General features: G+C 35.7%; 1 protein-coding gene across 1 annotated transcript in view; it reads left to right on the forward strand.

The window, feature by feature from the left end:
• UNC13C (unc-13 homolog C) overlaps positions 1-16,915 on the forward strand; it is a 527,267-nt gene extending 510,352 nt beyond the window's left edge. The window contains 3 exon segments of the mRNA XM_003784369.1: positions 11,491-11,583; positions 13,182-13,341; positions 16,344-16,915. Of these exon segments, the coding sequence (XP_003784417.1) occupies positions 11,491-11,583; positions 13,182-13,341; positions 16,344-16,629 (539 nt within the window). The 3' untranslated portion in view covers positions 16,630-16,915.
• Positions 16,916-17,248: the final 333 nt, after the last annotated feature.

Genomic DNA, 17,248 nt, shown 5'->3' on the forward strand with positions numbered 1-17,248 from the left:
AAAAAAAAAAAAAGAAAAAAAGAAGGATGGTGCCTGTGGCTCAAAGGAGTACGATGCTGGCCCCATATTCTGAAGGTGGCAGGTTCAAACCCAGACCCAGCCAAAAAAAAAACTGCAAAAAAAAAAGAAAGATTAATGTTTTTTTAAAAATCCAGTGTTCTCTGCTTTGTTATTTATTACATTTGCTTAAACATTCCTCATAATTTACTTGTAAATTTTCTATCTTTGTCCTCTCTCAGTTGCTTTTTTGCACTAGATTGTGACTTTTTGCCTTCAGAGTGCGGCCCATCCTGAATGGGAGAGGTTCCAAAGGGGATATGCCAGCAATGTGGAAAGGCTTGGTGGGGGTTCATGCCCAGGAGCCTGCGAAATCTATAGCATTGTGCTACTGAACAGCTACTCGGATTTGGCATCTTATTTAGCCAAGTTACAGATCAGAGTTTCCAGGGTGGGGATGGTAGTCCCACCTTGCTCTTTGTCTCTTCCTGTCCTCAGGCATATTTGTCCCTTACCTACTCCTGATGCTTTTTGTGGGTTGACACAAGGACAAGTCTCCTATAAGGCATCCTAAGATTATGGGGGAACTGGTCTTCCACTCTGACCTCACTTATTCCAGTGTGTAACCATGAGTCCAGGGGACATCTTTCATATATCTGGTACTAGGCAGACTGGAGGAAGGAGTCACAAATGTGGAATTCAAATACTCTTACCATCTACTCAGAGGTTTCTCACTTCTCTGTGGCCCTAGGAAGTTTTTCCTCCTCATATTTGAGGCCTTTAGTTACTGATAGTGATGATCTTAATGCTGTATATCTGTTTTTGATTTCCTGAGTAAAGCCAGTTTACTTCTATGTCACGATTTTGGACCCATTTAATTTGTTAAGGAAAGTACCCATATCCATTGAGATTTACCATTCCAACCACTGATTTACTTGCACAATATCTCAACATTAAAACCAAGAGAACAAACCTTTAAAAAACACTTTCCCATTAAAATATCTATCCTGCCTTAACACCTGCCTTCTTGTTAAATTCAAGTATCATTTCTCTGTTCTTTTACCTCCTTCATGGAGCACCTTCTTTGTGCCAAGCATAGAGATAGCCACTGGGAATATAAACCTTAATAAGACTGTTCTTGCCTTTATAAACTCAAATATAATAGGGGAGAATATTAATCTCATATCTACACAATAGTTACAATCACTATATTCTCATTTAAATAATGTCAGTACGCGTTGCCATGGTGCTTACAGCCCAGCTTCTCCGGTCTTAGGTTCTTTTGGCTGAAATGTCTCCAAGTTATTTTTCTGAACTCTTTTAACAATTTTTAAAATGAGTTTGTTTCATTTACACAGAAGAAGCAACTGGCTGGACTTAAAATTCTAGGATCGTAGACTCATAACTCTATAGACATTGCTTCATTTCCTTTAGAATTTTATTTTGTGAACGAAAATATAGGCCAGCTGGAATCCTTTCCCTTTTATGCTGAATATTTATTAAAGACTTATAGGGTATCTTACCCTTTTTCTTTGAAATTTAAACATTTCACCCAGCTATATGTTGGTATAATTTGCACATTATTAATTTTTGTGAAACAATTTGAATTCTTTATTCGAAAATTTAAGACTTTGAGCTCACGAAATTTGCTTTTATTATGCATTTTATAAAGGCTTCATTACCTTCATCCTGGTTTCTTCAGAAACACTATTTCCAGAGATAGTTTCTTCTCTGAATCGTCAATATATTATCTTTCTTTGTGTGTGCTATAGAATTTTTTTTTTTTTGAGAAGCCCCTCGCTGTATTTTATGTGTTTAGCAGACACAGGTTTTTCAACATGTAGGTAGAGTGAATTACCCTTGGCCACTTTTTAGCTCTTCACTTTCTAATAGTTCCAGTGGTTTGAAGATAGGGGTGTGGGTATGCATAGCCCCTAGCCTCATCTGAACTAGCTTGGCTCCCACTCCAATGTTTTTGACTTCAGTAACAAGAAGACAGATTCTGAAGCTCTCATCCCTGAAGATACATCATCCTGTAATCTCTCCTGGCTTATAAGGCCAGGTGGAAAGACACAGTAACGTATGGATAATCCTATTCTCCTGTCCCCTAGGGGGTGGTATTTGCTAATAACTGTGTTACTCAAATAGATATGAGAAGAGTGATGCTGATGGGTCAGGTGAAACAGATAATAACTAAAAATAGTTTTCAGGGACAGGTGAAAGGTTGGTTTTCTGATACATATGTACATATACATACATGGCAAGTGCCGAGTTTCCAGGTGAGGACAGTGATTGGCCATGTGACCTATTTCCCAAATTCTACTGTTCTTTGACAGTCTGTCCCATCATTTGGAATTGATGATCTTTGGAGGCAAGCTATCTCGTCAGTGGAAAATAATCCTTAAAATGAAGATACCTGCCCATGATATCACCCCTTTATGAGAATCTGTTAAAAATATTTAGCTTCAACTATTTTATGTCTAAAACAAAGAGATTGGACCAAATGATTTTTAAGGCTCCTTTTGCTCTCACATTAATTCTACAAAGCTATTTTTACCTTTCAATCCTAAAATATTTCAAGTTAGGATCACTAATCTTCCCAAAGAAATTCTAAGATACTTAAATAGCCTGGTGATTTACTTTATGGAGTTGACACTTATCCCAAGTCCCATTAATCACTGATTTCTCAGCATTGTGCTTTAGCAAACTGTAGTCATGAAGCAGATGTAAGTTATTTCAATCAGTAGTAAGTTTCTGGGTAAATCCCAGATATTTATGAAACTATAGTGTCTTGGGAGGCAAAATTACTTTATGTATTTGGGTAATTGCTGTGGAGTTTAATGCAGTCATGTGCTGCATAATGATGTTTTAGTCAAGAATGGACTCCATATACAACAGTGGTCCCAAAAGATTATAATGGAGCTGAAAAATTCCTATCACCATCATAATGCTGTAGTGTTGTTTGTGGTAACGCTGGTCTAAACAAACCTAATGCAGTGCCAGGCATATAAAATTACATCACGAAGAGTTTTGTACAGTACCTAATAATAATTAAGATGACTAGTACTGGTTCATGTATTTATTATGCTCTACCTTTTATTATTATTTTATAATGTTTTCTATTTATAGAAAAATTTGAACTATTAAAACAGCCTCAGGAAGGTATTTCAGAAGAAGGCATTATTGTCATAGATGACAGCTCCAAACATGTTATTATCTCCTAAGACCTTCCAGGAGAACAAGATTTGGAGGTGGAAGACAATGATACTGACTCCCCTGATCCTGTGTAGGCCTGGGCTAATATGTGTATTTGTATGTTTTTGACAAGAATTTAAAAGTACAAAAATGAACAAGAAAAACTCTAAAAATAGAAAAAAGTTTACAGAATAAGAATATATAAAGAGAATAATTTTGTACAGCTATACAATGTGTTTTAAGTGAAATGTTATTATAAAGGTGAAGTTAAAGATTGAAAATTTGTAAGTAAAAAAGTTACAGTAATTTACCATGAATTATTTAAGACAAATGTCTAAAATTCTGGTGTAGCTCTAGTGTACATATTTAGAAAGTCTACAGTGTTGTACGGCAATGTCCTAAGCTTTCCCATTCACTCACCACCTCCCACTCCATGATTGTTCAATTTCCTGGTCAGGAAACTACCCAATCACAGGTTTCTCAGAACGCATCCTCATCATTAAATGACACATGACTATGTATAAAATACTGTGGAGTTTTAAGCTAAATCTCAAAACAAAAAAAGCTATCTAGATTCTGTCTAGGTAACATATTTCTTAATCTTTGCTTCTACATCTTTTCTTGCTTTTAGTTCATAAATCTTTTAAATCCTATAAAAAAGAACAAAGGTTAGAAGAAAAGAACAAAATTTGCTTTCTCTTCTTTGGCAGATTAAAAAAAGATGGGGAAGCTATTCAATAAACATTACAGTGTAGTATATACTACAGTGTAGTATATAAGTTAGAGCTACAAAGTCGTATTTGTTTTGTCCTATATTGATTTTAAAAAGTAATATCTGAGCCCAAGTTTTACCATCTATAAAATGTGCACAATACTTTTGTTTGATAAAAGAGCAAGATCTTATACCGGAAGCATTTAGTACTATGCCTGACATAGGTAAGAGGTCAAAAATTGTATCCGTTAGTGTTGTTTTACAAGCTACTGATTGAGGACTTGGGGAGGGTAATTGTCAATTAAATTCATAATATGAATAATTATCACTAATGTTTGAAACCTATTCATTCTCTCTACTGTGGTAGGTAAGAGACTTGCTCAGTTAAGGTGCTTATGGAGTGCTATCCTATAAACTGAGAGGAAGCAGGATCTTTCCTCCTCAAAAGTTGCTCTTCTGAAAAGGATTTCAATCAGTTCTTTCAGCTTCCTGCCCTTTGCCAGTATTTACCCACATGGGCACTGCACATTCCCAAAGTATTCAAGACCTAATAATGTTGGGGACAAAGGACACTTTCTAGATACCCATGTGGTGACTTGAGACATAGACTAATCCCTCTGGAGTTAGAATAGAGAAGATTATATTCAGGTATAGCTTCTCATTAAATTTCAGGCAGTGCTCATTAAAATCTGTTAAATAAATAAACACCATATTATTTTCCTATTCAGTTTCATAGGAAATAGAAATATAATTTTCTTTTCTATTTTTGGAAAATAACTGCATGATTGCTATGTACTTTTTTTCCAACTATGAAATGCTTTTGTTCAATTCTACTTTATCCTGGGATAGACAGTTGACAGATTTCCCCATACACAAAGACAATCAGATTCAAACCCTCCAGATGGGAAGTTAAGGATATTGCATCGTATAGCACACATGTGAATCACATCTGCCTGAACTAAGCAGCTTCTAGAGTTTCATGCAGAAGCATTTTGTGAATCAACTCAAACATATGTACAGTCTTCACTCATCATGGTAACGTGAGACCATAAAAATAGCTGTGCAGACAAACTGCAGTCTTTATGACTAGTGGGGAAAACATCACAATTCCATTGAGACCTTGAGAAACATTTTATATAAACAACAAACCTCTTACTATCAGTTATATATATATATATATATACACAGTGAAATGAAAAAGTAGTAAAACTAATATTTAGTACACTGTAATTTAAATCATTAAAAACATTGGGGATTATTTTCCTTCTTTTTAAAATCTTCCCAAAGTAGTTTAAACAATGCTTGCCTGCTCCTCCTTACGGTATCATTGTAAGGAGGGAGCATCTTTTTTATGCCTTAGTGAATTGTTCTATTGCTTTCTAAGTTTGGATTTGTTACCAACATTTGTAACAGTTCTGCTTTCTGTGTTGTAACATATCTGAGCGTTTCTTTAATGAGAAGGTTTTCTCTGAAACACCTTCTTCTCGGCTCTCTTGATCTTTTCCCTCGTTTGTATCAATAAGCTCACCTTGGCTAAGATACTTGGCTGCTTGCTTAGAATCTGTCCAAGGGCGCCAGTGTCAACATTCCCAGGGTCAGTAATTTATTTTATTGACTCATTTACATTTTATGTAAATTTCACTCCAGCATCATCACTTTTCCTTTCTTTGCTGCACTTTCATCTTTTCTGGCAAATTCTCTCTAATGGTTATCCGTGTTTATAAGCTACCTCATGAGTTTACGACTGGGAAAAAGGAAGCCACACCATGACACACTTTGATGTCTGCGTGTGAATAGGGATGTAGTAACCAATCACTGACAGACTTTGAAAGAAGTGATTGGCCCCGGATGATATGCTTCTGTTATTTACACAGTGATTTTTGGACAAGTGAATTTGCCTGCAAAGTTTGTACTTTATGCAATGACAAATATTTAACATATCGTAGTAACTGAAATTTGAAACTGTCACTAGTGTCATTTATCTTTAACATTGTGGAAGCTGAGATCCAGGTGTACAGAGACTGTGCAAAATGAACATTGTCTATTTATTTATTACTGATGGATTGATTGTAGAGACAGGGTCTTGCCATGTTGCCCAGGCTGATCTTGAATAGTTGACTTCAAGCAATCCACCCGTCTGGGCCTTCTCAAGTGTTGGGATTACAGGCCTGAGCCATTGCATCAATCTGCATATTTAATCAACAAATATTTAGTTGGTCATTTAATTTATATCAAAAGAATAAAGAATTATTGTATGAATTAGAGATAAGTATGGATTATTAATAGTAAGAATGAATTAGAGTAAGTATGGAATATTAATAGTAATAGAGGTGAGGTTTCCTGTTATTATGGAATGTAGCTAAGAAGAAAAAAATCTGTATAATTATAATACTGAGGTGCTAGAGAGTAGTGTAAACACTTGGCATGAAAGCAAAAATGTGCAGTTCTAAAATGACAGTTCTCAACAGCAAGACTGTTAAGCACTAACAATAATGAGAAACCCTTTTATCCAGGTGCTTCTACCCATAATTATCAGAAAAACTTATATGTTCCCAATTCTCCTTTTTTGGGTTGCACCACATTTAGCAGCCAATTTTCAGGACTGTGATTGAATGGCCAATTTCACATTTTTGTGTTAGAGAAGGAAATATATATTTTGAGAGTCTAGTAAATATTTACACCCAGGAGGTTTCAGAAAAGTGTTCAGGCACTGCTGAGTACATTAACATGATTTTTAAATTCCCCCTTCCCTGAAGCCAATGCAACCCTAGTATCTCTTTAGAAAACAAAAAGAACACAGTTATAATATCCAAGCAGAAGACCACAGAAAAGCAACTCAGGAAGGAGAAAACATTCTGTATATTTAAAGACTCCCTTTTAAGAGGTTTTAGGCGTGTTTCATTAGCTGTTACTTATTCCAAAACAGCACAACAGTCTTCCTCTATAACTAAGAACTCCAAACCAAAATTCCCCTTGTGTGAATTAGAATTTTACATGATTTATCATTTAGACATCTCAAATTCTATAAAAACCCGATTAAAGCCTTTAAAGTAATTTCTTCTGGAATTAGAAACTCCAGTGAAAAATGACAACCTGCTGGTAAGGGCCTGGATGGAAGGCTTTTTGAATTTATAAATAATTCTAATAATTTGTCTGCCCATCACTTCTTCATGTTCGCTGGGGTAGAAATCAGCCATTGCTATGTGATGCCGTATAGTAATGCATATAAGACCTCCCACAAATTTAACCATAAACCCGCTGAGCAGGCTTTGATCATTAACATAACAGCAGAGAAAAACGTAAAAGCTGGCTACATTTTCTGTGTTGTTGAGAGAATTGTTCTTACTTACTTCTTCTTACTTTTTCTTACTCCTGGTTTCAATAATAGTTTTTTAAAAATACTTTATTAATCAAGAAAATTTATTTCTCAAGATTATTGGTGAATCAAAGTCTCTACACTAGAGGGGGAAAGGTTTCCCTATTAGACATTTGGGGTCTTAACAATCAGACATCTTTATGTCCTCAACCAAGGATATCTTATTTTTAAAAAAGTAGGAATTCCACCAATGGTAAGGAAAATGGTAACAATCAGACATCTTTATTGTCCTAAACCAAGGATATCTTATTTTTAAAAAAGTAGGAATTCCACCAATGGTAAGGAAAATGGCAGTCACTTCAGAGTTGTCTTCCTATGGTCTTTGATATAGATAACCATAATAGCCATGTCTGGGAGGTGGGGTGCGTATTTTTATCTGTGGATATGGTGCATGAATATTCAAGGAAATTAATAACTTTGAAACATTTTCTTACTAAGTATTGAATCATCATAATAAACCTGGACCCATTGATTAGTTAGCGTGAAAGGCACAAAATATTCTACTTTATTTTTTAATCCTTTTTTAGTCTCACATCATTGCTTCTAGGGAAAGGGTTTTTATCTCAATTTATAACTAAATGAAAATTCATGGAGTTTTAATCACCTGCGAATGAGTGTCTGAGAGCAGATTCATAATCAGGGCAGTCTGACTCCATTGCCCTGAATTTTTGTATCATGTTATATAGCATTTGAGCAAATTGAGAATATAATAAGATTTTAGAATCAAAACTATTTTATAATGTAATAAAGAGATTTGGACAGAGCTTCATAACATAACAGTGGAAGGATGTCTCAAATAGGCAACTTTCTGTCTTGATAGAAAGCAGGAAGAGTATTTTGAAGAATTAGTCCAAATGTGGTAGCATAGTCCAGGACTACACATGAAGTAAAAGGTGATCAAAGGTATCCTAGTTAAAAGTTGGGTTTTAAGGCTTGATTTATGTTATAATGAAATGCAAGGGTGGAGCTATCTAGGAGAGAATGGAGTGGTGAGAATGACCCACTTTTATACAGGCAAGAGAAATCCTTTTAAAATCTGACTATGCCTCTCATGACTAAATACTTAGACTTCTCAGCAACTCTAGGATAACATCTGAAGACTTTCAAATGGCACCTATTTTCTAACATTTCCTCTTGCTACTCCTTCATCTCTGCCTCATCCGTACTTAACGCTTGACAATTCAAAAATTATCTTATTGATCCACAGAACCTAAGAGCATTGCGAAAATACTTGAAGAAACATTTCCATTAGCGTTATTGGCAAAACAATATTAACTCTACTGATCCAAGGTCCCTGCAGGAATCAGATGGCACAGCCAAATTGAGATTATTTGAGAGGATTTAATAAAGAAACTATGTACAAAGTATATGAGAAAATCTGCAAAAATGAAAGTAATGGGGAGTTAGAAGCTACCAAAGTCAGAAAAGTGACTATGACCTAGCAAGGGTTTCTTGAGGAACCGCTATTTTTGGTTGAAGGAGTCAGTCAGTAAAAATGGCTCTACATGACAAAGCCTGAGAAGATAAACACCAGACCTACCCCTCACTTCCATTGTTTTGCCCAGATTTACCAAACCCAACTGGATGCTTGAGTAAGAGGAGACCACCAGTACTGTCCACACAGATCAGCTTCTGAAGGCACAGTGGAGAAGGGTGAAAATGAATTTAGAAAGCCAAGATGCATATCACTTTTTAACAATATCGCATATTACAGTTGTAGAGATAGAAGCAAATGACACTAGCCAGGGCAAGCCATAACAGAAAAAGTTAAATATTTCATTTATTGAAGATATGACTGTATGCCAGCAAACCTCAAAGGGACTATATAAAAATCTCTCATTAAAAAATGTAGTCAGTTGCCCAGATAAAGTCAAATGATGCGAAAATCTCAACCCTTCCTATTATAAGGTGTAATGAAGGAAAAGTCCCATTTTAAATGAGATAAGATTAAAAAAAAAAAGTAAATTTTTTAAATTATGCAATATGTACATGAGGAAAAATGTCCCTGAGGTGCACAGAAAAGGCCTTGAATACTGGGCAGCTCTGTTCTGTTCTTGTATAGAAAGATTGCATATCAAAAGGATGTTGCTGATTCAGGGAGGGTATGAAAGTATTTTGCCAAAAAATATTATTAACTCTTCTCTTGTGAGTCCCACTTTCAACTACACAGATGCCTCCCTTACAGTCCAGGTTCATACTTTATTAGTTACTTGTGTTGCTAGAAAATTATACATATATTTTAAGGTTTGGTTCTGTTGATTTAAAGCATTTAGGACACATTGGTTCAAAGCTGTCATCCTCTCTCCCAAAAGCAGACCACATGGTGCCTGTAGCAGTAGAAAGAGTAGAATGGGGAATGTGTGTTCTTCTCTTATGTACCTTTCCTCTTTCTCCTGGTATAATCTCTCTGGTGTTATGGAGGAAAGAAAGTCCGGGTTGCTTCCATGACTTGGCAATTATGAATTGGGCTGCAATAACCCAAACACACATCAACTTATGAATGGATTAACAAATTGTGGTACATGTATACCATGGAATACTCTTCAGCCATAAGAAGATAGAGACTTTATAGCTTTCATGTTTACCTGGATGGAGTTGGAACACGTTCTTCTTAGTAAAGTGTCTCAAAAAAAGTATCCAATGTACTCAATACTTTTGTGAAACCAATATATAAATACTTGTACACCCATACAAATGATAAAACACAAATATAGTCTAGCAAGGGGGAGAGGTGAGGAGGTAGAGGAGAGAGAAGGGGGCAGGGCTATTAGAGGGAGGAAGGAGGACTTTTGATAGGATCTCACCTAATGTGTACAACGCAAGGGTATTTAGCGTGAGAACTCCAGGGTGGGGGTCTCTCCTACAACTTAAACTTTACTTTAGTGTTTAAGAACAATGTAACCTAAAAATGTGTTCCCTCAAGGAACTGGAAACAATCAAATATGCTAAATTATATGTTCATACAATGGACTAGCAGCCAAACAATAAAAATACTAAAATTAAATTATTTAAATATTGGTAAACAGCTCAGGGATTTATTGTCAAAGTATTACTTGAGCATTTACTTTGTACTTAATGCTGTGATATTCCAGGCCATGTAAAAATAAGTGGCAGCTTTATATATACTGAAATGGAACTACCTCCCTGATATATTTTTAGGTGAAAAGATAAAGTAAAGGTAAAGAATGGGTACAGTGGGCAGTGCCTGTTGTTCAGTGAGTAGGGTGCTGGCCCCATATACTGAGAGTGGTGGGTTCAAACCTGGCCCGGCCAAACTGCAATTTAAAAAAAAAAGCCAGGCATTGTGATGGGTACCTGTAGTCCCAACTACTCAGGAGGCTGAGACCTAAGCCCAAGAGCTGGAGGTTGCTGTGAGCTATGACACCATGACACTCTACTGAGGGCAACAAAATGAAATTCTTTGTCTAAAAAAAAAATGGGTACAGCATGTGCTTCAAATTATGGGGGAAAAGTATATTTTCATAGATGATATGTTTAAAAATGTATATAGTAAGAGGTTAGTGTTAATTTTATTTTACAAATGAGAAAACTGAAGCTTTAGTATATAATAAATTATCTAGGTCACACAATCAATAGTAGCATAATTATGATTTGAATTCAAGTTTATCTGACCCCAAGTCATAGGCACTTACCAGTAAAACACATTTAGCTCTAGCCTTTATCAGGGTAGAGTTGGCTTCTCCTTTCTGTACCATCAGTAAGACCTTGTAAATATGTCTGTTAACTACCTAATAATACTGTATATTGCAAAAATATGTTTACTGTTAGTCTCCCCTGACTTACTGTGGGCTTCATGAAGGCAGGTGCTCTGGGGAGTTACGCTTGTGTCCTCAGTTGCTCTGTTATAACCCACTGTAGAAAAGTGCTGAAAAAAAATGATAAAAAACAATGATGCATCTTTGTCCATAAGCAATGATACAGTTTAAAGTTCATTGTAAAGCCACCGCAGGTTCTTACAACAGTAATAGTATTGAGGTATCTTATGATTTCTATCGGCCATCTGAAATTTTAGCTTGATGGTCTGAATGTGATGATACCCAAGCCTCTTAGTGACTACATGCATTATGAGCTATCAGTGGAAAGAACCTTTTATTTCCAGTAACACATTATTTCTCTTGTGCAGAAACTGTAGATGTCCATTATTAAGTAGTTTGAAAGTTCAGGCCAGTAAACTTCTGTGTATCTGCAGGTCGTTCCTCCAAAGATGCAGTGGGTCAGCTCTCTGTCCACGTGGACATCACTACCATCCCGGGAACAGGCGAGCACAAAGTCACTGTAAAAGGTATGTTTGGGGTTCAGATAAATCAAACAGCCTATTAAACTTTAACCTCTGTTGCAATACTGATACTAAAATTTAATTTTGTGTTGGTTTTATAAAAATGGGTAATAAATTACATTAGGGCATGCTCAGAATTTCTTCATGAAACCAAAATTTTGATTTAAAACTGAAATATAATCAATGGCACAGATATTTAGCCTATATCATTCTAAATATCTACACAGTTTAAATATATTGATGATTAAATTATATATATATATATATTAGTCTGTGGTTGGGACTGTGATAATCCTTGCACATTAATACTCTGGATGTCAGTCAAGTCTAAGCATTAAAAGTCAATACATTTTTTTCTGTTCTTCATAGAATCCACCTAGTCTTTGATTTCTAATAACTGGATTGATTTTTTTAATTAATATAATGAGTGGCTCAATCTATTGCATTTATATTATAAAAAGATTCTAAATACAGGAATCATTTCAAAGGTGAAATTTAATATTAACATTTTGCACAATATAATCCTATTCTATTTTTTTATTATACACGTAGTCATAATAAATAATATCTATTTTGATCAAAACCATGGCCTAATGCTATGTTTTTAAATTGTATTACATAAGGTTAAGTGGATGTTTCTAGATACTGTTAGTGTCCTTAAATATATATATATGTATAATTTTTTTTTTTTTTTTTTGCAGTTTTGACTGGTGCTGGGCTTGAACCCGCCACCCCCAGTATATGGGGCCGGTGCCCTACTCCTTGAGCCATAGGCACTGCCCTGTGTCCTTGAAAATTTTTGAAAATAAAAAAGGTTGATAGTATATATCAAATGCCGTACACTTTACTGAATTTTTTACATTAACAACTTAAGTTATAATATGCTTTTCTAAGCATATTATTATCAAAGGATGAGTAAAGTTCTACACATGAGAATGTTCTTTTAATAACTGTTTATGACTAAAATTAGGAAACAACCATAATGTTTAACAAGTGACTGGTTAGGATAGAATATCCAATGTAGGATGGAATATTCACATGGTAGAATATTAGCTGGGGAAAATTTATAATGGATTAGAAAATTACTCATGGTTGACTTTAAGAAATAAAACTACTTAATAGATTGTAACACATTTATAAACTCATCTTTTATATAAAGTAAAACATACACATCAAAATATTGTCATTGCCTATGAGTGGTAAAATTATAGATCCTTATTTTAATGTATTTCCTATCTATTTTCTAAATATTTTATTATAAACACATCATAATTTTTAATTTGAAAAACACCATGTTTTTACCTAAAGAAGAATGGTAACTTTTTGTAGCAGATGTCATTTCAATTACAGTTAACTTTTCAGCATGCCAATACCACAGAGCTTAGAGCTGAGAGATCCATTAAGTGAGCCTTCCAGAAAGGAAATTGTTTTTTTCTTCAAGGACATTTTCTTGTCAATCGGGTTAGGGCACTATCAAATGCAAGTTATGGCTTCATAAATCATTTCTGAAAGTAAAAATTCACTCTAAGGACCGAACAGAGGTTGTTAAGTTTCCATGAGTTGATTTGCTAAAATTTCATGTTTCCTTTCCTTTTGGTTTTTAGTGATTGCTATTAATGACTTAAACTGGCAGACCACAGCAATGTTCCGCCCCTTCGTGGAGGTTTGTATGCTGGGACCCAACCTTGGAGACAAGAAGAGAAAACAAGGCACGAAGACAAAAAGCAACACATGGTCACCAAAATACAATGAAACCTTTCAGTTGTAAGTCATCAACCCAACTTATGTATTCAACCAGGCAATAGCCATGATTTAGCTGAACTTTACTTATTGAGGAATTCAGGGTGGGAATGACTAAATACTACAGGTTTAAGTATCCTAATTCATTGCTGATTCCAGGGAAATGGAGAAGACTGTTTGAATTCGAGATCTGTTCAGTGACTATCACGGGTTAGGTGATATTAGAGGTACTAGGTATATATAATAGGAGGTCTTAGCTCTCATGTAAATTACTTCCCAGAGATGACAAGTAAAACTGTGTCATATGGTACCAAGTACTGTGCAGAGAACTAGACCTACATGCAGAGAATTACGTGGTACTCTGAATACCTGCTTTGATCGTGTGGTCAGGGAAGCATCTGAGCGTGTGACTTTTATAGTGAAACCTGAAAAAATAAACAATCATGAAGTAAAGACAACTCAGAGCATTTCAAACCGAGTGAAATAGCTACTTCAAGCAAGGACTCAAGCATGACAGGATTGCTCCTGCCTTAAACAAACAGTATATCATGGGTAGAGGAGGGAGATCAAATGGGTTTGGAGAGGCGGTCACGGTACCACCTGTGCTACTTCCCGCAGAGCTTTGCAACTGTAAGCTGAAATTGGAGGTCCATGGAAGGATTTTTCAGATGAGGGTGAACAATCTAATTTACATATTAAATGATTATTCTATCACCCAAAAATAGAAGATTATCAAAATAGTCCAGGCAAGAGATGATGAGTGATTGGTGACTAACCAGATGGTAATAGGGAAATGAAAAAAAGGGGAAAAATGAAAGTAGATTCCTGCTGTGAACTAAAGGTAGAACATGAAAGAACGACTATATCAACTAAGTTCCCACGAACATTTAAATTAGGATACTTTAAGATAGGCTTACAAAGGAATTTACAAAGATATGAGTGGAGACAATAATTATGTGACTGGTAGTTGCTAGTCGTAGCCAGGCTATTACCACTCCTATGCCTGAAGGAAGGAGAAGAAGCTTTTACCAAAATTAGGAAAGGGAAAACATCACATGTTGTCAGCCATCGTAAAAGAAGCAGTGACTTTGTAAGAAGGATAATAGCCTACTTGAGGCAGCCACTCCCACTCAGGCACGAAAATAAAGATTCTGACCTCCCTCCAGACTTGATTGATGGGGCTCCCTTTTGGCTGAAATCAACTGGAAATCAGAGCATGGAGAAACCCTATCGATGTCGCCCTATGAACCACAATTCTATTGCAAGGTGCAAAGAGAATGATGGACAGTAGATCCACATGGGGCAAATGGGAGATGGCTGGCACTGAGGGAAATTAACAATGACCCCTGTGTTGTTGGCGGAAGCAGTGGGGTGGATAGTGATTTACTGAGATGGGAGAATAAGAAGAAGATGTCAAGGATTTTATTTTAAATCTATTAATTTGGAGATTCTTATCAGACACCCAAGACAAGATGTCAAATATGTAGTTAGATAGGAGAGTTTTCTGCATATAGGTTTTACTTAATTAATTCCATAAATCTGAATGAGCTGGCCTCAGGACAGATAGAGAAGATGGGGTGCATAGAACAAAGGCCTAAGGGCTCATACAAAAAGAGGCACACACACACCAAAACAGTCTCTTACAGATTTGTGTTTTTGTTGGTTCTGCACATTGGCCTTCCTGCCGTCCTTTCATAACTCTGTTCTCTGAATTCTTCACTCTGTTACCATTTATTAAAACTTAAGTACATTACCATGTGTGATAAAAAGGTTCAACAGATTAATCCCATTAATAACCCCTCTAATAAACTAACTTACCCAACTCCACCAATCTGCTGCTCCAAATTATATGAAACTTCGACCCACTTCAAATGTCTTCTGAAAGGTTCTAGGAATTACTTGAATGGTGCAAACTTTAAATATCCCAGTGCACACTGATGTCTAAGTTTTGCATGATTCGAGTAATTCCTAGAACCTCACAGTTTTTGGAATAGGCGGCATTTGAATAAATTTTAAAACACAAGAAGATCTAACATCTAGGGTATTTTGATCTTCTATTCTTAACCACTGGTCTTCCATTTTCTTGTATATTATTTCAGATTTTTCCCTAAAATAAAATGAGTTTGATAATCTGTGTCACCTAGACAGGAAAGTTTGACTCTGCAAAATATTCCATTAGAGAAATTTCCCCTGGAAAAGAATAAAATTTGGAAGCTTGTACTGCACAGAAATAGATGTGCATTCATTAGAAAGTTAAGAATATCTGAGAAGGAATGTAAATAAGGAGAGGATGAAAATTATACCCAGCATATTACCTTAGCCTTAGCCTTCTTCATACATTCAGTTTCACACCGACAAGGAGTCTTAGATCGTCATTCATAGAGGCCAGTCTCAGCCGCATACTTGACAGGTCTCACTGTTGCCATCAGGAAGAATTGGCATTGAATCACCTCTGGAACTGATTTACTCTGGAGTTGTGTGTCTAATTTAGCATTTTGTGAATAGTACTTGATAGTCGATGCAGTGTATTTCCACGAGAAAAGGCTCCTGGCTATAATACATGTAGCTTATCCAGGAGCCTGAGGAAAAGAAAAAGAACTGACTGTAGTACTGACGTTGAAATGGCCTAGAAATTCTCACCTAACTCCTGCAACCCTTAGCACCTCGCTCATTCTACCCCCAATCTTGTTATCCACTGGTGATGCTGCCTCTAGTGTTTTAAGTACACGATATTTCATCTCCATTTTTATTAATATGTTTAACATCAAGACAGTAAAGCATATTTTTTCTTATGTAAGGAAAGACGCATTTTATGTTAGATTTCTCACTAATACCTATGTAAAGACGATCTAAATAAAATTTAAAAGATATGAAATCAGGGGTTAAAATGCACTGATACTCTATTTGCCAACATAGTATTCTGGTCAATGTATACAATTCTCAACAATGTTTTAGAACAATAATGATTCCTAGAGGAAGTAAAGTTTTTTTTTTTTTGCCCAAATTTGTATTTTTAATCCACACAGCATTCTGAGTAATGAAAACCGTCCAGGAGCCTACGAAATTCATCTCTCGGTGAAGGATTACTGCTTTGCCCGAGAAGATCGGATTATCGGAATGACAGTCATTCAGCTCAAGAACATAGCAGAAAAAGGAAGCTATGGGGCATGGTATCCTCTTTTGAAAAATATCTCTATGGATGAAACTGGTTTGACTATCCTTAGAATACTGTCCCAGAGGACTGGCGACGATGTGGCTAAAGAATTTGTAAGACTTAAATCTGAAACGAGGTCTACTGAAGAGAATGCTTGAAATGAACCCTGCAAGGAGAACTCGTTGAGAATTTCATAAACTATTAAGTCATTACTGCATGCATGTGCAAATACTCGAGAATGTGTATTTACCTGCGTCTCAGTGTTTCCCAATACTCGAATACAATGTCTACAAGGTACCTGAGAAACCTGCTGAACTTTTATAGCAATTCTGGTCTTTGGGAAATAAATGTTCCATGAAGTGCCAAAATTACGATGTAAAGTGAAACATCAAGAATATCTTTGAAAATTTTCATTTCATTACCCCATTTCTCATCCATGAAACAAACATACTAAAAAGCAATTCATCTTCTGAGTTGGCCCATCAGTTGTCCTTGTTAAATTGGTTTATTCTACCCATAGATCAGAAAGCATCTGTTACTCAAATTGTTTTATTTAGACTCAGTCTCATTGTAGGTGTGTCCCATCTCCAATGTAACACATCATACGTTGTATGTAGAAATACCCTTTTCTAACATAACTAGAACTGCAGTCACTTCTAGAAAGCGTTTGTAATTTTATAGTTGCAGATATATTGTGATGATTTTTGCATACAAATTAAACTAGAAAAGGTGGGAAATATTTTATGCTGACCCGTTTCCAACCTTTCTGAAATATCA

Source organism: Otolemur garnettii, unplaced genomic scaffold (genome assembly GCF_000181295.1).
Source record: "Otolemur garnettii isolate 467f Iridium unplaced genomic scaffold, OtoGar3 scaffold00011, whole genome shotgun sequence".
Taxonomy (NCBI): domain Eukaryota; kingdom Metazoa; phylum Chordata; class Mammalia; order Primates; family Galagidae; genus Otolemur; species Otolemur garnettii.